At 38.4% G+C, this 23,074-nt stretch overlaps 3 protein-coding genes across 4 annotated transcripts; 1 reads left to right on the forward strand and 2 right to left on the reverse strand.

The window, feature by feature from the left end:
* Positions 1-1,306: 1,306 nt before the first annotated feature.
* On the reverse strand, positions 1,307-4,676 carry LOC128383474 (zona pellucida sperm-binding protein 3-like). Its single transcript, XM_053343091.1, has 8 exons — positions 4,518-4,676; positions 4,239-4,357; positions 2,956-3,059; positions 2,266-2,437; positions 1,926-2,043; positions 1,759-1,844; positions 1,542-1,672; positions 1,307-1,427 (listed from the first exon to the last, which is right to left on the reverse strand). The coding sequence occupies exons 1-8, from the start codon at positions 4,674-4,676 to the stop codon at positions 1,345-1,347; spliced, it is 972 nt and encodes a 323-aa protein (XP_053199066.1). The 3' UTR covers positions 1,307-1,344.
* Positions 4,677-5,151: 475 nt separating this feature from the next.
* On the reverse strand, positions 5,152-9,666 carry cnpy4 (canopy FGF signaling regulator 4). Its single transcript, XM_053343434.1, has 6 exons — positions 9,516-9,666; positions 8,099-8,225; positions 7,164-7,260; positions 6,682-6,804; positions 6,413-6,530; positions 5,152-5,769 (listed from the first exon to the last, which is right to left on the reverse strand). The coding sequence occupies exons 1-6, from the start codon at positions 9,598-9,600 to the stop codon at positions 5,627-5,629; spliced, it is 693 nt and encodes a 230-aa protein (XP_053199409.1). The 5' UTR covers positions 9,601-9,666; the 3' UTR covers positions 5,152-5,626.
* Positions 9,667-14,914: 5,248 nt separating this feature from the next.
* Positions 14,915-21,913, forward strand: LOC128383765 (calpain-5-like). 2 transcript variants are annotated; one of them, XM_053343353.1, is made up of 13 exons: positions 14,915-15,079; positions 16,970-17,101; positions 17,201-17,412; positions 18,202-18,394; positions 18,482-18,669; positions 19,034-19,111; positions 19,392-19,561; positions 19,607-19,821; positions 19,903-20,025; positions 20,097-20,293; positions 20,701-20,819; positions 21,036-21,172; positions 21,259-21,913. In XM_053343353.1, exons 1-13 carry the CDS (start codon positions 14,915-14,917, stop codon positions 21,433-21,435), a joined length of 2,106 nt encoding a protein of 701 aa, XP_053199328.1. In that variant the 3' UTR covers positions 21,436-21,913. The 2 variants fall into 2 exon arrangements, with proteins under 2 accessions (XP_053199328.1, XP_053199327.1); XM_053343352.1 differs by having other exon boundaries at positions 19,392-19,821.
* Positions 21,914-23,074: the final 1,161 nt, after the last annotated feature.

The raw sequence follows: 23,074 nt of genomic DNA on the forward strand, positions 1-23,074 counted from the left end.
ATCCAAATGCAATGTTTTTGTTTTTCTAAGTTTGCTTCACATTGTGTTTGGCACAAGTGTTGACAGGTGCTGGACAGAGATGTGGAGAAGACTGTTGTACTGCAATGAATGAAGACCCAACAACAAATTGCAGGTTAATCTGTTGCCTTCAGGGGAAAATTGCAAGAACCCATTGTAGGCTACAGTACACTCGCCAAAATCTGATCTCTAGTGGTGGACATCATGCAAGGTTACATCAACTATACTTTTATCAATTAGCTTTGTTTGACTTTATAATCTTGATTCAAAGTCTTTATAGCTTTTTCTGGAGCTTTTAACTGCATTTCATTCAATGAAGCAATTTTCAGACACTGATGGTGGAGGAAGTATTTTCAGATAATTTACTGTGCTAATACATTAATGTAAAAGTATTTGTACAGTAAATTGAAAAATGGCTCCTGTGACTGATGTTTTAAGTGACATACTGTATTATAATATATTGATTAATGACCTTTTAAGTTGTATTCACAGACTGAAGAGTCACATTTGTGCTTTCTACAGTTTGGTATAAGTAACGGCTTTGGTTATTAGAATATCTCAACATTTAATGCAAAGTCAGTATCTCCAAAAATAACCCCAGACCTTTCAGATATATTTTAGGATTTCCAATAGGGTTTTTTGGGGGGGTAAGTTTTAAGCCTTTTTGCAGCTGGTGGTTGATGTTTTTTCTGCCTTGTTAGCAATTATGTGACATTATACAGTCACTCATATCCAATTTAGTCTCTAGTGCCTGCTCATTATGTCAGTGTTTGGATACTCGTATGGTCCAGCTGAATTTTCACAGCTGATGAGAGAAATCTAATTGTTCAGTCTTCAGTGAGATTGCTTTCCCTGTGGTAGTTTATTATTGTAGCCTCATTTGTTTGTGCTAGTCATGAGGCAGAGGCAGCTAGTGTCAACATTTGTCAACACCAGGCAGCTGAAATGTATTACATGATAACACCCCACAAGACATGAGCACAACAAGACTGAACTAATACCATGCACATTTCTTGTCTTCCTTTACACGGGTTGATCACAGAGCTGATAATGCGTACATTAGGAAACTTCAATTCTTCAGCTTTAACTGGAAAAAAATGAATAATTACAAGATTAGAAGTTTCAGTCCCAGAGATCATTTAAAAAATATATATTTGCAAACAGGCAGCTACAGTACATCAGAATTAAATGATTTTTAGTCAGTAGCGTAACAAAAAATCTTGACGTCTACTTAAAGGCTTTTTCCAGATGTTTGTTTAGTGTGCAATAGAGGAAGACAAAGTTTAGGTCTGCAAACAAATATCATTTTTATTAAACCCAATAACTTTAATACAGTTTGTAATTTCCACTGTGTTCAGCCTTCCTGGGGAGAAATATTATTGGACCAACAGTAGTTTTCTTCTGCAGGTCTGCAAGCACAGAAAATCAAAGTTCAGTTGGTCATTTTTTATGAATTAAAGTTTAAAAGTATTCAGCACTTAACTGAATAGAGCATTGTTGTACTCATATTGAAAAGGCAATACCATTCAGTTTGTACTTTGTTTTACTCCTCGGTGCCCTCTTGTGGCTGGGCTCATCACTGTTGCTGTGATTTGTCTCTTGAATCTTACTACAGCTCTCACACACATCGTCTTCTCCATCCACTGACCTCCACCTAATAGATAAAAAAGATATTTGACCCATAGCTTTTGCTTTTTAATAGACGGTAGAGAGAAGATTTATGAGACTGATGAAACTGACCTTCCGCTCATAAAAGAACAGGCCTTTTTTTCCGGGTCCTTATTGTTTGAAGTGGGCTCTGCTTCCAGGTGACACGTGATAAAAATCTACAGGAGATAGTACATTGCATACTAAGCCATTTTTTCTCCTTATTGATATGACAAGAAAATTGTGGAGTGAGTGCTGACAGTGTGTCTGTGATCCTGATGGAAGAGGAAAGATTCGAGTTGAATCTGGAGGAGTTTGTCCTGGATTCGAGGCAGGAAACGAGAGTTGGAGCCATTCAGCTGGGAGTCTTTAAAACATCTGTAAGACACAGATGTATTCTTATCAGATTTTACTTGTTTTCCCTTTATTAGATCAGTGATTTGGGCGCATTTTATAATAACAGGATACAGGAACTGGACAGATTTATGCCAGCAATATCTGGGCCTCTAGGTCATCGACTTATGATCAAAGGAAGTAGTTTCCCCCCCTTTTCTTTTATTAATTAACTACTGCAGACATATAATTAAACACAGAACTCACCCCTGGTGGTCTATGAAGGGGTATCTGGGGTAAGAATTCACATCAGAGGTCAGAGTGGCCACACAGCTGTCTACATACAGGCGGAGAGGAAGATGATGATCTACAGAGGCTTCAATATGGACAATGTCACCCAGGAAGTAAACAGATGACTTTCTCTCACTGCTCCAGTCATCTGAGGAGAGAGAGGCAGAAAAAAAATAAGTACAAGGGTTAATTTAGAAAAATATGATTTTATTTGTCAGGGAGTACATAGGGAATAATAATCAGGCTTTATCTTGTGAAATTAGCATTTTTGACGGTAGAGAAATGACTAACCATTTAACTTTTTAATCATTACCACATATCACATTAGTTTTTAAAGTGTTATTGTGAATGTTAATGTTACAACTATCTACATCTATACAATATTATTTTTATTTAAATAATCATAGTTATGGCATTTTATCTCTATCTACAAGAGAGAGACTATCTACAACTACACAAAGAAAATGTTTCTGTGGTCCTAATTTGATAATTGATAATTGTTTTAGTCTTTTTTAAAAAAAGCATAATTACCAAATATTTCCTATTTCTAAGATGAATTTAATGCCTTTCATATCTTTGGATTTTGGACTGTCAGTCAAAACAATGACACACGAATACATCACTAAGAGCTATATATCATCAGGTATCATATTAAAAGCAACTCACTTGTCATGAGTCTGAGTTGGAAGTCCAGGTCGAGATGAGTTGAGTGGACGGAGATCTGGGGAATCCAGGTCGGTTTCAGGGCTCTGCTGCTCACTGTGTACCTCCTGCTGGGTGAGAGGAGATGGTAACTTGGCAACCACTTCCATCACAGTAAAAAATTATGAGCAGAACTGGGAATGAAATGTGCATGAAATAATGAAAATAAAATATGTTACAAGGCTAAGCATTGCAACCTTTTACAGTGTGAGTTTACCAAGTCTTCCCTACTGTTAGCTGGCTCAGTATTCAGTAAAGGTTTGATTGCACGTTTTTTTTGGAACAAATGCTCAGGCAAGTCAATTATTGGCACCTAGATCTGACATATGGGTAGGTGGTGGGACAGGTTACTATTGTGGATTACTGGTATTTTTCTGTCCTTTTATTTCTGTTTATATACACAGTACCGCACAAAGGTTTTAGGCACTTTAGATGCTTAGATTTTTATCCATAATGCAGTACCACAAGGGAGTCATTTGATCGGTCCCAAATCTATTCAGCAGCATGACAATGACCCCAAATATACAGCCAGAGAACAGGGAGTATTGCAACAGATGGTTTGGCCCCCACAGAACCCTGATCTCAACATCATGGAGTCAGTCTGGGATTAGATGATGACAGACGCAACTGAGACCCCTAAATCCACAGAACTGTGGCAAGTTCTCCAAGATGCTTCAAACAACTGACCTTGAAAAGCTTTGCACAGAGGAGGACTGGTGCTGTTTTAAAGGCAGTGTGATCAAACCAAGCATTGATTTAATTTAGCATTATTCTGTTTACTGCATTTAATGTGGACCCAATTGATAAATAAGAACAATTTATGGCATTATTTTTAAAAACATTCTCATTTTACTTTTAGTACCTAAAACTGTAGCAGGGTACTATGTATGCTGCTCCATTTACTCTACGTGCAAAATCAATAAAAACAGTTGATCACAAAGTTACTCAAAAAATATAAAAATGTGGAGCTTTTTATAGTTTTAAAGAGTTTAAATACCTCGAATGTGGAGATTTGCTACATTTCTCTGTTTAATATAATAGTAAATTATCTTTGAATACAGACATTTTCAGTATTTACTACTTTGTCATTTTTTTATTGGATTGTCAATGAAAATAATGTAGTCCAATATTGCAGCCCCACTGTAAAAATCTCTGTCTCAGTATTTCAAAGCAAAATCCTACTAACCTTTCCCAGCATCAGCAACACCTATAAACCAAAAAAGACCATTTTGTCTGTGTTAAAGCACCTTTTATATTTACACTGTACAGGAATGGCAGCTCCCTCCACTTGAAAGTTGTCTCCAGGTGATTTTGGAGGAGGAGAATACAGCAGCAGGTTGTTGTATAGTATGGCACTCTCTGTGAACTAAAACAGGTGTAAGGACACAAGTAAAGCCACTAGATGGCAGCATAAAGCAGCTACTGCATGGTCCGGCTGGGTTTTCTTGCATAGAGAGGATTTAAAGGTGTGGTTTTCTGGTTATCAGCATTCACATTAGATTTTAATAATAAAGAAGCTCACCAACCATCACTCTGCCTCCACAATCAGTCAGTGCTGCTCTGATGATGTACTGTCCATGTCCAGACACCCTGGCTGTGCAGTGAGTGTGTGCAGCACTGACAGGTCCGAGCCTCAAGTGTGTGGGCTCCACAGGCAGAGCAGGGTCAAACAGATAAGCTTTCATTACAACCTCGATACTGTCCTCGTGACATTTCACCACAAAGGTCTTCACCTTGTGCTCTCCGGCTGCAGTGATTATCCCAACGGGATCCCTGTGGTCGCTCTGTGGGTGAGTGTTTGGTTTGTTTGTGTGGTGCCATGAGTTTGCTTCAAGAGCAGCCAAGTCAGAAAAAGACAGAAAGAGAGGTTTGGTTTGATAAGTGTAGCACCTGACTGCTACCAATTTGAAAAGAACATATATAGAAAATGTAAAATGCACAGTAATAAGAGGCATTCTGGTGTTCTCATCTAATGACTTTAACGTTTCTTAATGTGACTGTCAAAAAAACCATGAACCAAGAGCAGCACACCTGCAACTAATCATGCTTGATTAATGACAAGCAGAGAGTAACAATCACACTTGTTTATACACTTAGGAGGACATCTGTTCTATAAAAACATGCAAAAAAGGACAGTGTTGTAGAAAAAAAAGATTTTATTCACTATGAAAAACTGTACATATTGCATTCAGGGTTAAAAAGTATTGATATGTGCCTTTATAATATCGGCAGAAGGAGAGATGTAACAGCGTTTACATGTGATGTAAGACTTAAAAGGTCTCAAATATTACTGGTAAAGACTTAAAAATGTAACAATTCAAATAACCGAGTGTTTAAAAAGGTGCAACAGTTTATAAACAGATGACATGATTCATTCATGGCAGAAATTTAGTGTTCAATACTGTAAAGCATCATCTCACACTATTATCACTCTCAATGTAAACTCAAGATTAAGATTTGGCACAAGAAATAGTGTCGACAGAAGAGCTAATTTCAGCTTTATCTTATTATGTGTACCAGAGCAATAGAGCATAAATCTCAGCTTCAGTCCGTTGTTTTGCAGTTTGTCCGCCAAAAGCTTCAGTTGAGGTTTTCTGTTGTTGGCTGTGTTTCTTCCTTTTTAAAAATGTTTCCTTCATAGCTCTCCACCATCGTGCGTTTTCCCCTCCTCCTCCTCTGCCTTGTTATTTGCTCTTTCCTCTCCTGTGCGGTCGCTTGATGACTCCTTGGCCCCTCCTTTGGTCCCCATGTCTCCTTTCCACACCTCCTTCAGACATTCTGAGAGAGAGATAGAAAAAACAATCACATGAGAGGGAGAAGGTTATATGCATACAGTATTTTTATATTTTATATGCGCTTCTGTTCTGATTTCAACTCTAACACTTTGTTGTGTTTAAATCCAGTTGCTCTGTTCTCTTTCTATTTTTATTTGGTCTTTGATTTGCTTTATCTCTGTGAGCTACTTTGTAACTCATGATTGAAAAAGTGCTCTTTCAGAAAAGTAGGTTAAGTTTATGATACTAATACTGGTGATACTAAATTAAATTCCTCTCTTATATGCTGTGTGAAGTCTGTGTCTCATCTGACTTTGTAATCTGAACTAGGAGTAGGGCTGTAACATACAATTATTTTCATTATCCAGTAAACTTCTGTTAAAAATAGAGGAGAGGTTCTCTACACAAGTTCGTCCCTCAAGACGTCCCTCAAGTGTTTCTTTTGTTTGACCAACTATCAAAAACCCCAAAGATATTACATTACCTTGATATAATACAGAAAATTAGCAGCAAATTGGACTAATTGGTTGTCTTTTCCAGCTAAAAATGAGACACTGAGACTTCAGCACATGTTGTCAAGCTGAATGTAAAGCATTTTAAGCAGCATAAACATCACTAGCTAGCCTCCCTCTCTCTGCGTCTCTTACCTCGTTCTGACGTGTTGAGGACGTGGCTCTTACAGAGGAAGTTCTCCAGCCTCTGGTCTTGATGATGGAAGTACCAGTCCTCCACGATCTCCTCATACGCCTCCAGCATCGTCTCACACTGAACAACACACAGAAGCAGACGTATAAGATTTAATGTTTTGTAGTGTTGCTAAGGTTTGTTTTTCTGAATTCCAGCACAATTTAGGTCACAGGTTTTTTTCAATGACAGTTTACAGCAGGTAAAGACAAACACACAAGCATACACAGACCTGTTTTTTCATGTCAGACACTTCTACAGAGGGCTCGTCCCACAGTTCGTAAGGCATGCCGAGATCCACTTTAACCCCTTTGTGGACCAGGCTCTTCAGAGTTTCCATGGTCTGACTGGTACCCTGCGCCACACAAAAACAAGATGCATGTCAGATTCATTCATACATTCATGCTTGCAAATGAGGAGAAATATTATAAACATAAGTATTGTGAGAAAGGTTTTGTGTACTGTAAATCTACAGAAATCAATGTTGGTCACTGTTTACAAAAAATACATGAGGCTTCTTAGAGTAATTTAATAAATGATGGAGAAAAAAAGGGTTCTTGATAGTGGATTTACACAATGTTGAGTCATGTACTAATTTCACAATTTGTACTTGAAATTTAAAATTCCTTTTCTGGGTGGAAAACATGTCAGCTTTATTTGATTGCTCAGTTTCTGCAGCTGAGATGCTTCAAAATGCATCCAGGTTAACTTCACCTTGGCATAGCGGAGGCTGCCCGGCCTCTCTGCATGAACGCTGTACTGTAGGATGCGCTCACATATGTTGTCTACCGCCTCAGTCAGCCGAGTTTCCCTAAAACCAAAAGACTCAGATTAGTTTCCTACAAAACAAAGTTTAACACATTTATATTAGTGTCATCAGTAATTTCCCTTCAACACAGATTTAGATAATCATTTCTGACTTCATACTGACAGAGGCCTAAAGGATTATTGAGATTTAGGGTTCATGTTCCTCACAATATATACTGACATCCTGATATAAAATTACAAGGGCTGCAACTAACAGTGATTTTCATTATCAATGTATCTGTTGATTATTTTCTCAATCAATTAATTGTTTGCTCAATAAAGTATCAGAAAATGGTAAAACATCAATCAGTTTTCAAAAGCCAAAGGCAATATCATCAGATGTCTTTTTTTCTCTCAACTAACAGTCCACAACCAAAACCCTTTTTTGTCTGTCTTAAAAAAATGACTCACTGATTAATCAATAATCAAAATAGTTGGTGATTCATTTAATAATTGATTAATAAACTAATTGTTGCAGATATACCAGTTACACATACTGTGACAGTGGATTTAACCTGCTTAGATTTGCTCACAAAACAAGGTTAAACACAATTTTGGGGTTACAAATTTATCAGTAATCTCCCTTCAGAATCATGTTAACTAAAACATTGTGGTTTCATAGTCATACTGCATCTTGTTTTTGTTGCTTATGTGTTGCATAGCATAGCATGGCATGTTGATGTAACTACTGGCTTTCTGCAAATGCATCATATAACAAACAAAAAAATCATTAAAGCTTTTTCAACAATTCACTATTTTACCACCTGGAAACTCTCATGTTCAAACACCAGTCTTCTCCTCTAACTACATATTAAAGTAATATTGAGAGGAAGGTGACTTACGATGTGTTGTATTTTATCTTCTTTTTACGCTTGCCCGTGTCCAGCACCTGTCCGACCTCCAGAACTTCTTTTGAGCGGCTGCTTTTCTCCAGAGCATCCTGCAGCTCCACTGACAGAAACTTACACACTGACAGAGAGAAAATATACAGAAATACAACCTTTAAAAACTATTTTTCACAAGCCGACTTTGTACTTAAAAGCTTTGTCTAAGACTATGTGCTGATATGTTAGACTAGGACTAAGATGGCTGATATGGACAAAATCAAACATCGCCATTTTTGATTATATACCTTGATATAAAGCTAGTCTGGAAAATTCATTTTCAAATTGCATCACTTTACTGTCATACAGCCTTTAAAACCAGGAAATTACAACACTTATTATATATCATCAGATATTAAGATCTCAGATAATATCTAGTCTAATTGTATGATATTGATATAATATTGAAATATTGCCCCTGCCTACATAATGCTGACACTGTGCCACATTTATTTGGGCATCGTTACTGTACTAACAAACTGTAGCAATAGGTTTCTAACTTTATTTATGGTCAATTTTAGGCTGAGTCATCAAAATTAGCTAAGTGTCCATAAAGAATGTAATCAGTGCTTATGTAAAAGTAAAGAAGCAACAGGTGTTGAGTGTTAGTTAATTAATTGTGCACTGTGTTGGCTTCATATCTACCTAATGCTGTTTTGTAGTATGTACTCATTGCTATTGTTAATAAGTTTACTGCTACTTTCTTGCAAGATAAGATACAAGTTCAGAGTGGATGCATGGCCAATGTCTTGACCCTGTACTACATTAAGGGGTCTGGTGGTCATAAAGTTCCTGTTAATAAGGTAAAGGTTTAGGGTCTTGGAAAGCACAGGACCTGCTTGACTGACTGTTGATCATTTATGGTTAAAGACTTCACTTTCCTGTGTACAGGGGTGAATGTGACCCTTGTGGGACATGACTTTTGGGTAATAAATATGCATATATGCAAATGGGTTTCGTTGTGGCTATTTGCATATACATACATAGATCATTTATTTGTACCTTCAGAGACTATATTAAGTTAGGTTTGTTCTTTGCTCGTTGAAATGAGCTGATGTATTATTTCATCTTTGTGTTGAGTGTTTTCTGACAATTTCCACGACACTTATAGAACAGTAAATCTTGTACTAATAAGCAGAAACTGCTAATGAGTGTATATGGTTCATGTCTTTATTTAACTCTATTCTGTTGTCATATTTATTTTATTTAAGTGTTTCTATATATGTTTGTGAAGTCCCAGGCATTTTGTTCTCAAGTATGTACCTCATCTTCATTCATCTACTACTTAACAGTAAATAATGATAATAGTAATAATGCTATAATATAACATTAAATAGCAACACCAGCTAGCATGTCTGACACTTTCTCGTCCTACCTTCGCATTTATTCGGCAGTCTCTCGTCATCTTCTGTTTTAACTAAACTGCAGACACAAAACAAAGCCAGGATATAAAGTTTCATTGCAACAGTTTCTTAAAAAAACCAACAAACGAAATGAACTTTTTAACTTTACAGCCGCCACATCGACACCAGCTGTTGATTATTGCAACTGCGCATGCGTGGTGTATACTAACGGAGGAGATTAATCGATACCTGATAGTTGGATTTAAGGGAAGGTTGTCGATAGAAGAAGACGCCAACATTATTTTTTTCGCTTTATTGTTTTCAGTAGTTAAACCAGGCATCTGTATAACATTACCATGGCATTAATTCACGACAACACAACTGACAACACTACTGCCACAAACAAAGCTGAAATAAATTTAAAAAAACTTTAAAAAAAACTTAAGAAGTAAAATAAATGCTTTTATTTCTTGTTTGTTTATTTGTTTTTGTTTTGTCGTCAATATTGTATCAAACTTATAAACCCATGCCTTATATAATCATATTTAAATACACATTTTTAAAAAATGTGTTATTAGATAAAACACAATTGTTTCTTGTAATATAAAAGGCAGCCAATTTGTTTTTAAATGTTTAAAAAACAGATTTTAACAATCTACATTTGTGTGAATAATATTTTTCCCCGCAGAATCATATTGTTTATAACATGTTCAACCTTTTTGTCCTGAAAAATGAAAAATCCCAAAGCAATATAACTATAATTGGAAAGATGATTTTTCCTCCCCTCAAGTACAACCATAAATGCAGATTGTTCCAAAAACAACTAATATGATATCTAGTCTTAGGCATAGGCAAAAAACAAGTACTTTACAATGTTAATCACATTTCTTATTATTTTATGATGCACATTTCTCCAGTCCTCACTGGTAAGATATTTGGTACATTTTTGATTTGTTGTAAAATTCTGTTACATTATGTAGTGAGACTGGGAACAGCAGAATTACAGTTTTTTTCTAAGGTAAGGAAAGAATAAAATATTAATAAGACTGATTAATACACTGCTTTAATTTATATTTTGTTGTAAATTCAGCTTCATGGTGTTGTGAAATAGCATATTTTTTCCTTTTTGTCGTTGAATATGTTTCTCAGAGCCAAATCTGATCTAATAAAATTGAATTGGATTGCTGTATTGATTGTTTTTCCAAGTTAAATAACTACATCTTATCTTGGCCAACGAATGTATTTACTTTAAACATGCCCTCTTGTTTATTAGCACTGAGTTGTTGCTACGGGCTAATCCCACAGAAATGGGGGATAATTAGTTTGGTATTTGACAGGGAAGCAGTTAAAATAGAAGGTGCTTACCTCTTTGGTTTCTCAGGTGTCAGGGGCAACACAGTCGACAGCAACAGATACTCCAGGAGTCTGTGAGCAGGAGAAGATAGCGAGGAGAGGAGAGAAGAGGAGAAGAGACCAAAAAGATAAGACAGAAAGAAGTGGGGGTGCAATGTTAAAATGAGCACATGTGTGAGGAAGAAGAGTGAAGAGTGGGAAAAGCTGAAATATGAGGGGGAAAAGAAGAAGGCAGAAAAGTGCAGAATGACCAACCAGAAGAGCAGAAGCAGCAGTAAGTGATACGGCCACACACACAGAGACACACTCACACACACACACACACACACACACACACACACACACACACATTGAAAACACATGTTTGCACACAGGTGTCAGTGGATAAAGTGTTCGTCTTGAGTGTTTGAAACCCAAGAGTATCTGCTGTAACTGTGCTGTTTTGCTGCTCTGAGGCTTTCCGTTGCTATAATTGTGTGTTATGTCACTTAGTGTGGTGACCGTCTGTCCATTGTCTGTGAGGGGGGGAGCTAGAGTTACACCAGCAGTGACAGCCTGCCCGCCCTGTGTGTCACGGCTGTATGCACATGGACACACACACGCTCGTACATCCACTCTAGAGGCTTTTTACATATGCACACACACTCAGGTGATACACAGCTATTAGACTCACAGGGCTCACATCTCTATCCTGTAAGCATCATAAAGCTGCTTGCATTCTTCTAATATCATTTTTTTTCTTTTTAAATCCAGATCCAGTGAAACTAAACGTGAGATGAGGCGCCTGCTGGAGATGAATCACACACGCTCCTGACAGTTTCAGAGGAAAGAAGAGGAAAGTGTTGCTCTGGATGTAGTCAGTCGGCTTTTAACAGCTGACTCACGGATATAGAAGCAGAGGAGGCAAGAGAAGACAAATGCTGCTGTGGTTGTCTCTAAAAAAAACTCCACACATTTCCAAATGGAAGAGAAGTTTCTGCTTAATGAGGAAAAGGAATTTGGGTTCAGTGAATAGTCTGAACTGAAGAGAGCAGGTGAAGCTTCTACACTGACATAAAGGTAAAATACCTGTATTTTGTACAAAGAACAAAAATATATGGTCATATAGTGTAAGCCTCATGGTAATTTCATTTGATGGTAATTTTTATCTAAATTATTTTTTAAATGTCTTTAAGTTATGCAGTCAGAATTTGGGCTTTTAACACTTACTGAATCATCAGTTTGTACTTGTGTAATTTCACTTCAATTTTCCCTCCTGGGGATTAATAAAGCACCTCTTATCTTATTTACTTGCAGTTTAATATAGTAACTAACAAATCAGCTTAAAAAAGACACAAGCTTGTCAGATCAGTGTTTTCAGTCTAGAAAAATGCTTAATTGTCTATTTGCATGTGCTTTGTTCATACAGTATATTTACATGTTCAGTTTGGTTCAGTTTTTATTGTCCAGCATAGAAAAAACACATCACACACATCAACAGCAAACAGGATGAAAAATGTCATCTAGTAAAGTAGCACAGTAGCAAAAGCTGAATGAAAGCGAAGATGATGAGTACTAACTCATCTGATACTGATACCTGAACTTTTGCATTGGCCAATAGCCAGTACTGATCCCATGCCACTTCGTTAAAACTTTTGAACAGCTGTATACTACTAATCCTGTATAGATGTGATAATTATTGCTATCTTTTGCATGATGCATTTTCAAATGCTTTATAAGATTGCAATTGGTGTTGAAATTGGCAACAACCGTGCCAAACCCTGAAACTAAAGCCTTGCCTTTTTACTGGTGGGACTTTCCAGTGTAAAATATTGCCAAATTGCTAATGGCTAACATTACACTATTTACCAATCAATTCCTCTGGGATTATGTCATGGAAAACTGCAGTTTTATAGGTTCAAAATAAAGGTGTAAACCTACTTACAGTTTAATAATAAATTATATTCATGTTACTAATATCAGAAAAACTGTAATGATGAGCAAAATAAATGAATAATAATACATTTTACTCTTACAGGGCTTTTAACGGGGCTTGAAGCTGCTTTACATAGATAGAAAAATTGTAAAAAGAAATTAAACACAACGAGAGAGAAGTAGAAAACAAATGCAGTCAATAAAAGACAAAAAAGACAATTAGTTTAAAGTGGCTTTAAAGTGAAATTCAATTTTAAAAAGACAATAGTAAATCATTACAGTACAGAAGGTGCTAATTCATTGATATTATGTCACACACTAAAAGGGAGAGTTTGAATCTAATTGCACCTGCCTCAATAGGGGACTATATACACCCACTTTATATCAAGATTAATGTAGCCAAGCCTGAATATAGAAGAGTCTTAGCAACATTATGTAAGCTAAATTCTTCCTGAAAAACTAAGCCTACTAATTTCTGGACAATTCTAGCATACTATGCAACTCTGAAGTCAGCAAATTAAAATCACATGTTTAAATTGATGGTCTATTTGATTCAAGAAAACCAAAACCACACATCAGTAACGTTGACCTGCACAGTATCTGCAAGCACAAGCACCTGCAAGGTTTCATCGGTGGCCCTCAGTTGACCCTGACATGAACACACATACACACACACACACACAACGCACACTGCACCTGGCATACTCTCGTTGGCACAGAATTACACCCTAACACTGACGCACACACACACCAGTTGATGATCACATATACTGCTGACTCAGGGTATCCAGCAGTTCATATCACTGATGACTAAAACGGTACCATTACCTTACTGCTGTCCGCACCCTATCACCTCACTCACACACACACACACACACACACACACACACACACACACACACTGACTCTCTGGGAGGTGTAATATAATCTTTTAGATTTCTATAGCCGTTGTACACTTCAAATGTAATGTTCATATTCATCTAACGTCCACATTAACTTAATGTTCACATTTGTTGCATTATCTAACTTAGACTAATTCAAAGTAAAAGATGATCTCAGTGGGAGTAGTAATAATAGTGCAGTAGTAGAAAACTGCAAGGAAAACTGCAGGTTGGGTGCAGGACTTCACATTTCAGACATATCTTACCCAATGGAAATAATATATATAATATCATATCGTTTTACTGTCTTTAAAATAATTATGTAGTAACATTTGGGTTGGCAGTGTTGGTCTGTCAGTTAGTGCACCACTTTGTTTAAAACTCAAATATCAGTAACTATAGTATGGATTACTATGAAATGTTTGTGATGAATCCTACAGACATTGTGGATCCCCTGCATTTCTGTTTAATTGCACTTGCAAGTCAGGTTTTTCACTTGTAATGGATGGATTGGCACAAAATGTTGTATGGGCATTCCTGAATCCCAGAGGATGAGTCCAAGTGACATTGATGATCTTCTTGACTTTAGTTTTTTTGTTAGAGGAATAAGTATATCATAACAATAACAAACAATTGAACCAGCACAACTTTTGGTATAGACATTAATGTTGTCCTCAATTAACTTGATCCTTTATTTGTTCCCTTATGTTTTAAAATGACCAATACTAGTTAGTTTTATTTCTTCTGATAAACTATATAAATGAAGATATTCAAGGCTTAATTTGACCTTTACTGTTTATATCTTTTAGACATGGTAATCCACAGTGTTAATCACAGAATATGTTTTTACTCATCATTGGTGGTTTTGATCACTGATATTGATATTTGAATGTCTATTAGAGCAGATTAACCATTAAATATTCCAATTATGTATTACATTGATATTAACTGTAATATTGACTGTGATATTGATTCTCCAGGACTTATAATATTAATCTTATATAAATGTAGTCAAGATTTAAAATATTATACAGGATTACAACTATCTGTTTAAAGTTACAGTGCAGTGTCCCTCTCCTGTCTTCTTGTCCAGTTACAGGGGAAAGATCAGACATATTAGACCATAAATAAAGACTTAATAATACAACCTAAAGAAGCCCAAACATTTTATATTAACGACATATCAGTGTAACCCTAAACTACTATAAGCAGCATTTGAACGATGCATGTATTTTTATTTTCCTTCTATCAGACTCCTCTCAGGCCTCTCCTCCCTGAACAGAATGCCAGAGAGAGTGAGTGGCTTCCAGGGCCAGAGCTTTCACAAGCTAAGGCGGGCATGCCTGCGACGTGGTGCGCTCTTCAAGGACCCCCTTTTCCCTGCCACTGCCCAGAGTCTCTTCTTTAAGAGGGAGCCACCGCCAGGATTAACTTGGAAGAGGCCGAGGGTGAGTGTGAGGTGAAGTGAGGAGCTCCTGAGAACGAGAGAGAGAGGATGGAGGAGACTCTGACTATTCTTTGTCTAAATTTCCAGAACAGTTCCTCAAATGACTTCAGTTCAAACAACTGCAAAGAGTTATTTTTAACATAATTTTCCTCCCCTCCCCATTGAGCAGCCGTCTCAGCTTGTTACAGCTCCATCAGATTGGGTTAATTAAAGCACTTTCTATTATAGGAGAGGCGTCAGGCAGTGAAACCTGATCCCTCAGGGAACAAGTGGCGCGAGTTGCCGAGAGACTGCTCCATTGAAGTGTGTGTATACAGTTAACTTTAGAGAAAGCAACAGTCAATTTAAATAGCTCAGGTGTTTTTAGCACAGTGTTGTGATTGGTGTGTAAAAGTGTAGGTGGCCAAGTGGCTTTAATGGTGGTGTAATACACTAACAAAAGCAGTGCCATTTGAGGCTAAAGTCAAGGTCACTAACTAATTATTGTGGGAGGGAGAAGAGAATATGTTTAAGAGTTCAAGGACATGGATTGTGTGTCATTATTCAACCATGAATAAAAGCTGTAAAAATGCATGAGAGAGACAAAACATGAGCATTTTGGCAACAACATCTTCTGGTCAAACTTTATGTTTGACAGGACCATTTCTGTCAAACATAGCTGGCAAATGTGTGTTACACGTGTCAAGTCAAAACATGTATTTCCATTTGTAGCTTTTCCCCCAGAAACTGGAACTAAACTGAATCAGAAAACTAACATTCATCAAGTAAATCCGGCCTATCTACAAATTCAAAGAGAAAGAAGTCAGAGATGTCTGGTATCTCCTGGTAATGGTGCTTAAGTTTGATTCAGTATGTCAGCCAAACATCCACTAACCTTAATGTGAAACCCTGCTGGCAATTAATTTGCTGATTAAGGGCGGAAGAGAAAGCGTTAATGGTGTTGTGTTCCTAATGCTCCACTTAGGTGTTTTCAGCGAGTCGAATGATAGGGTTACACCTGAAGCCTCTCTCTCCTGAAGCTGCATAGCCTCACTCTAACTTCTCATCTGCAATCATAACTGTGACCTCATCTGTCCATCTGTGCTAGTTATTAACTCAATATCATCTCAAGTTTCATATCTCATCTAGAGTTGCATCTGAAGAAGTTATGACCATAGAGTGTGTATCTTTCAGCTTGTCCAGCAGCAGTTCTACGGTTACTTGACCCTGTCCAAACGGAGATCAACAAGTCCATGTAGACAGGATCTGTCTCCTCAGCAGAGTTCTGACACTCTGACTAAATCAGCTCACATGGCTCATAAAACACTGTGACGCTAATAACTCCTGCACTCTTTAATCATACAGTATTTAAAGCTACTTCATAACCAATATTTTTGTATGAGCAATGAAAAAAATAACTAGGTGATATGTGAGATGGGTTGCTTGTTGTGATAAACCCACAGATAATTATCACCCAACTCTACATTTCCCCTCAGTATTTTAAATGTCTTTTTAGCTCTCTGTTTTAGATTTCTGGCCCACAACTTTACCGGTTCGGTTCACTTTCCTCATTCTCGTCTGTGCCATTTCCTGCTATTAGGGAAAAGGCTTTATGACTACTGTACACTACCTCTCTAGCAACAAACAGTAAATGGAGAATGTTGGCAACCAGCTGGTAAACATAGGGCAGACCTGAGCAGCTAAAGAGACAGATATTTTTCTCAGGTGTTAGAGAAGAGCAAAACAGACCTCAAATGTGAATGCAAATTAGCCACTTGCTGACATATCAGCTTAATAAGGTGATAATATGTCAGTGTTGTGTTTACATATTTTGGAGGTGCCTCTAAGCGGCCAAACAAGAAGTGATTAATCCAGGTTTAATGTGTGTTTAAATCCAATCTCTCCCCTCCAGGAGATATGTAAGGACCCTCGTCTGTTTGTTGATGGCATCAGCACTCGTGACTTGCACCAAGGCAGTCTGGGTAACTGCTGGATGGTGGCTGCTATTTCCTGCCTAGCATCTGAACCATCTCTGTGGAAAAAGGTATTTAATTATCTACATTTTTAATTCCTTCTTTCCCACCCTTCTGCCTTTTTTGCATCCATATTTCAAGGCCTCATCTCCCTGTCTCCCCATCCCCAGGTCATCCCTGACCATGTGGATCAGGAGTGGAACCCAAAGCGCCCCGACCTCTATGCAGGAATCTTCCACTTCCGGTTCTGGCGCCTTGGCCGCTGGATGGATGTTGTTGTGGACGACCGTCTACCGGTCAGCGAGGATGGAGTTCTGCTATTCTGCCGCTCAGCAACACCGAGAGAGTTTTGGAGCGCCCTGCTGGAAAAGGCCTACGCCAAGTGAGTTGCAGGGGAAAACGCTGGTTGATCCCTGATAGTATTGGTGGCAAGTGTTTCCACAGTGATGTTGCTATGTCCTTCAAAGTTAGATCACAGACTACTGCCTACTGAACCTCTGTTATGATAGAAACTGCCACTAAGTCCTGCTTTAAGGATTGAGGACCCCACTACTTTCTCTAAGGGAAGTGTCATGCTACCATTCTGCCCTCTGCCCTCTCTCTCCCTGACTCAGTTTTAAGTATTTTTATAACCTAGTACTACACATATCTGACTACTTCAAACACATAGTACATCCTGGCAACAATCAGTAGGCTACTTTCTAGCATCCACTTATGACAAATTCATTTCATCCTAAATGGATAGTGATGTGAAATATTCAATGAACAAATAGGGCTACAACTAATGAACATTTTCCTTATTGATTAATCTATTACTTTATTTTTTTCAATTAATCAATGGATATTTTAGCCTATGAAATGTCAGATGTTATAATGTTATAATGTCTTAGACCCCACTCTGGTGACTTCAAATGTTATTTTATCAGTCCAAACCCCCCAAAGAGTATTTATTGCCATGCATGACACAGAAATGCTTCAAATCTTCACATTTGAGAAGCTTCAACTATCAAAGTGCTACAATAGTGCATTAACAATATAATGTTTAACATTATGTCCATTCAAATTGGGTTCAGGTACATCTAATAACAGACTTTTTTTTGTATTTATATGATAACTAGCTATGAATTCCACTGCTGGTTGTCAATCAATTCCACTGCTGGTCGTCTTCCAGGCTAAATGGCTGCTACGAGGCCTTAGAGGGCGGAAATACTGCAGAGGCCCTGATTGACTTCACTGGTGGAGTTTCAGAGCCGCTCAGCCTGGATCGGGAGGCCCTCTGCCTGCACAGTGACCAGAGGAAGGTGTTCTTCCAGACACTGGCCAAGGCCCATGAACGCAAAGCCCTCATCACTTGCTCCATACGGGTAGGACCCTTTATCCTGAAACTCTGAGAATCTTCAGCATTTTAGAAACTGGTGAACTAGTTAAAACATGACCTTTATATTTCTCAGCCAGCGGAGGGGGAGGCGGTGGAGTCAGTGTTAGACTGCGGCCTGGTGCGAGGACACGCCTATGGGATCACAGCAGTGAGAAAGTTGCGGCTTGGTGAGAAGTTGCTGAGTGGGGCGTCCCGACTCTTCATGGTGCGCATGAGGAACCCATGGGGGACGACAGACTGGACGGGTGCCTGGAGTCAGGGGTGAGGGCAATTTGAACTTTGGCTCCCTGTGCCACATGTCCAACTGCTGAGTACATCATACATTTTGTAGGAGCTCTGGGAATAAAGCCTCTACTGACGTTTAACTTTAACATTTCACTATTTCCCTATAACTTTTTTTGGACATTTGCTGCCATTGCTTATAACATTTTACAATTGTTTTGGAATGACTTTTACCAGCTCCTAGAGTCATTACACAAAGAAACATCTGCCATTCACATTATTAAATTCTGAAAATGGCCGAAATGGGCTAATAAAGGTTTCCAGAAGTTGAAACACCTCTCTCATCTCTGCTTTCTTTTTCTCTGCTGCCATTGACATTATTGTCCTTGCTCGCCCCCTGCAGGTCACAGCAGTGGCAACAGATGAGCCGTGCAGATAGGGAGAAGTTGGGCCTCATTGTTCGAGATGTTGGGGAGTTTTGGTAAATGTTAATTTTTAATTTGTTGTTTGGATTAACATTAACTTCTATACAGTTGTTGCTGGTCTTCCTGGGGTCCACATAAAACAACAGATATAAACAGAAACTTAAAATCTGATCGGATAAATAGAGCAAGAATAGACAGAATACTGATTTAGCAATGAAAGGACAAACAATAAAGACTACAATAAAAACTCCAAAAACAACATAATCATGTCAGTCACTTTTTTGAGGTAAAATCTACTGCCAATCTGTCTAATTTCTTGAATCTCTCCTCCCTCAGGATGGATTTCGTGGACTTTTGTCATTACTTTACAGATGTGGTAGTGTGCTGGCTGATGGAGAGAGCTCGTCTGTGGCCGAGCTCTCACTGGAGAGAAGTGCACTGCTACGGGGAGTGGGCTTCAGCGCCCTCCACTCTCAGAGAACTTCCATCATCCGCCATCCTCCACAGCAACCACTTGTTGACCTTGGGGAAGAGCAACTCCAAACCAAGAGGGACCAAACAGCAAGGTCACCGTAAGGAGGCAAGGCTTGGGGAGAGTCAGCAGGAAGGAGGGAAAAGAGGAGGAGAAAGGTGTCACAGAAAAGTGACAAAGGTAGATGGAGGCAATAGAGAGGAGCAGAATGGTGGTTGGGAAGCGCAGATGGATAGGAGTAGTCGATGTGGTGGTTGCATCAACCACAGGGACACTTTCCTGCACAATCCACAGGTAAACCTGAGTTAAAACAAAACAAAGTCTTTGGATGACTACAATCATTTTTACCAACCATTCTTTCTTTCTTCGGGTTAGTTCATGTTTGAGGTGAGAGGCAAAGACGAGGAGGTGCTGATCTGTCTGCAGCAGGAGGACAGGAGGATTCGGAGAAAAGATGGAGGAGGAGAGAATCTGCCTATTGGTTTTGAGGTGTTAAAGGTGAGCAGTTCATGGACCTGGATGTGAACACGCCCCGCAGCTTTTCAACAATGAGACTTTGTTGTTACCAGGTGGAGGTGAACCGCTGCAGCCGGGTGCAGTGTGTAGTGAAGCAGACAGCCAGCTCTGTCTACATGGACTCCCGCAGTGTGACACTGAGGGGAACTCTGACTCCAGGCCGCTACGTCATGCTGCCCACCACCTTCCTGCCAGGTGCCATTGGACGCTTCCTCATACGTCTCTTCTCACATTCCCATGTCCTTCTCAGGTGTGTGACTGTTTTGTGCATGCTTTCAAATTTCAAAAGGTTGTTTCTTATGCTTATAAATTGAGGTCTGTATGACCCTTGCATTTTTCATTAATGATTAATTTTGGTGACATTTTATTTGCTTAGTCATTGCATGTCCAGCACTGCAATCTGACATTATCTGCTGAAGAAGTTTGAACATCTGTAGCAGGTCATCTGTTGGGTTTCACATTAAATTCACAAACTTAACTGACTACATTAAAACACCCCTGCTTTGACACTGTAATAAGTGGAATTTGCTTATAAAATGTTCATAAATTACATGCAAATTTAATCCTTATGTTGTTAAAACTCTTTTCCTGTTCCTCTTCAACCTTGATGCCAATCCTCTGCCTCTTAGTTTTGCTCTGTTTTTTATTTTTGTGTAGGGAATTGAAGGAGGATTTGCCATCTCCCTCTCTGTTCCAGTGTTTTCTACCTCAGCCCACTGTGGTGACCACAGTCCATCTCCGCAAAGCATCAGGACTCAGCCCTCCCAAACAGACAGGTTGCCCAATACAACGGCTAGCACTACATCTCTTGCACTGGGACAGCTACCCAGATAGAAGAGGGGCAGAAAAAGCAAGAAACACACTTGTAGACACACTTTTTGCTTGCATGTAGCCTCCTTTGATCATAAAACCTTAATTTATTGGTAGTTGCATCTTTCTTTGGCTCCCTCATTTCTTCCTATAGTATCTTACGTTGTGTGTGTTATCTACAGCTCCAGATGTTTATGCTGTAGTGCGGTGTGAGAACGACACCATCAGGACGCGGGTGTTCAAGGCTGAAGGAAACCCTGAGTTCAACCTCAGAACCATCTTCTACAGGAGATACCCAAACACACACATCTCTGTTGAGGTTTGACACATTCATATTCCTATACAGATACAGTAAACACACACACACACAATCTAAATCTGCTTGTCTTTATCTATTGCGTGCAGTTATGGAGCAGGGGTCTGCTGTGGGACTCTGTGTTGGGCAGAGTTCGACTCCTAACAGAGGAATCTGAGAGGGGCCGGAGCCATGTGATTGATCTACGAGGTGGCCAATTGTGTTCAGGATTCAGAGGCTGCATCTATGTTGAGACATCCTCCAGCATCTGCCTGATGGACTTGTAGCTGATTCACAGCATCGCCTAGTTCCTCTGGTAACTACATCAAACCATGACAACCACTGTCCTATCTGCACTGATGGACAGAAAAGATTTTGAAGAACTGATCAAAAAAACTGCGCTGGACAGTGAAGTGATTCCTAAAAAATATACAACAAAGGTGCTGTAGCTGCTTTGACAATCTTTAATAGGTGCTCTGTGTATTCCAAACCAAACTCAGTGATCTGACTGTTAAGAGTAAACAAAACTACTCTTTAGAAGATGTTATGTAGTGATCTGCCGGTCAGACATAGAGATGGGCATCTCTCAACTTCAGCAGTTTAACAAAAGCGAAAAGTGATTGTTTTTGTATTATCTAGATGTATTATTAGTACTACTATTGTCTGGGTTTTCTTGCTGTTGTTACTGTCATTACAATTGTCATATTTATTTTTGCCATTATTTATGTTGTTGATAATATGCCCATATGTAAATGTACATAATCAAACTTGTGTTCATGTTTTGAAAACATTTTCTTATGATTAAATAATTAACATTGTGTGAGTGCTTTTTGTTTTTATTATGACTAAAATGTTCCATTTGATAATCTAAAGAGTTTAAATCATACACATAGTAATTACATTTTAAGACTAACACAATAGTAAGATTTATTCAAGGAACATCTTCACTTTAGACCAGAGATGTTTGTTGCAACATTGCATTGCTGCACAGTTCTGGGGGGGATTTCCAGAAAGGAGGTTCAACAAACTCTGAGTCTAACCCTGAACTTTGAGTTGACTTACTCTGAGATGAAAAACTCTGAGTATCCGGTTCCAGAACAGCTGATCTGGGGAATATATATATATATATATATCTGTCACCATGGTAATTGACTCTGTGAACATAACCTGCACGCTGGCAGGTTTTCTATCAGAAACTCAGTTTCTACCTGTCTCCTCCCATCTGAAGAAAGCTGCCAGATATGGGTTGTCCGTTTCTCCGCAATCTGATAGATATCGAGGCAGAATTAATTTGTAATCATCTCAGGGTTAACTCTGAGTTTTCCACATAACCCGCTTTCATTCAATTTTGCTGACTTTAGGCAGTTATATCTGTGATAGTGATTAGACTAGAAGGGGGTCAAAAGGAACTAAAAGGTGTTTTTTGGACAGACAAATGCTCATTATTGAAGTATTACCAAATCACTCTAGAGAGAAACTACAGATGCAATACAATTTCTGACATGTAACTATGTTCTGAACGTTTATTGTGAGCATCCCAACATAGTGTTGAAAACAGAAATGTTGCATTTTGTAATCACACAATTACAGAGAAAAAGAAAATCGTTTAAAACAGTTTTAACATTTTAATGACAAAATCCCCTTTCTAAATTACAACTTACAGTTCATAAGACACACAGTAGCCTAAAAAAACATATATCTACTATGTAACCACAGCTGTTCCAATGCAAACTACCCAAGATAAAAAAGTTCTGCCTGATTCAGGCTTTATCTGTTCTCATTTGACAGCATTTGTTTATTATGAGCCTGAGCCTGAATGCCGCTTTTACAATTGAAAGGTCTTAACCATTACCTGCATTGGAAGTATGGCTTTTGTTTGTGTTTAGAAGTTATTTGTATTTTTGTTAGTTAGGCCTGTTTCAGACA

The sequence above is a fragment of the Scomber japonicus genome, chromosome 22 (assembly GCF_027409825.1).
Source record: "Scomber japonicus isolate fScoJap1 chromosome 22, fScoJap1.pri, whole genome shotgun sequence".
Taxonomy (NCBI): Eukaryota; Metazoa; Chordata; class Actinopteri; order Scombriformes; family Scombridae; genus Scomber; species Scomber japonicus.

Excerpts from the sequence above, each read along its gene's own strand:
- LOC128383474 (XM_053343091.1), bottom strand. The coding sequence starts at position 4,676 with ATGAAAGCTTATCTGTTTGACCCTGCTCTGCCTGTGGAGCCCACACAC. Across the intron at positions 1,845-1,925 it reads ATCAGGATCACAGACACACT|ATTTTTATCACGTGTCACCT; the intron begins GTCAGCACTCAC and ends TATCTCCTGTAG. Across the intron at positions 1,428-1,541 it reads AACAAAGTACAAACTGAATG|ACCTGCAGAAGAAAACTACT; the intron begins GTATTGCCTTTT and ends CTGTGCTTGCAG.
- cnpy4 (XM_053343434.1), bottom strand. The coding sequence starts at position 9,600 with ATGAAACTTTATATCCTGGCTTTGTTTTGTGTCTGCAGTTTAGTTAAA. Across the intron at positions 8,226-9,515 it reads ACTGCCGAATAAATGCGAAG|TGTGTAAGTTTCTGTCAGTG; the intron begins GTAGGACGAGAA and ends TCTCTCTGTCAG. Across the intron at positions 6,805-7,163 it reads GCAGCCTCCGCTATGCCAAG|GGTACCAGTCAGACCATGGA; the intron begins GTGAAGTTAACC and ends TGTGTGGCGCAG.
- LOC128383765 (XM_053343352.1), top strand. The coding sequence starts at position 14,915 with ATGCCAGAGAGAGTGAGTGGCTTCCAGGGCCAGAGCTTTCACAAGCTA. Across the intron at positions 18,395-18,481 it reads TCATCACTTGCTCCATACGG|CCAGCGGAGGGGGAGGCGGT; the intron begins GTAGGACCCTTT and ends TATATTTCTCAG. Across the intron at positions 19,822-19,902 it reads CTTTCCTGCACAATCCACAG|TTCATGTTTGAGGTGAGAGG; the intron begins GTAAACCTGAGT and ends TCTTCGGGTTAG.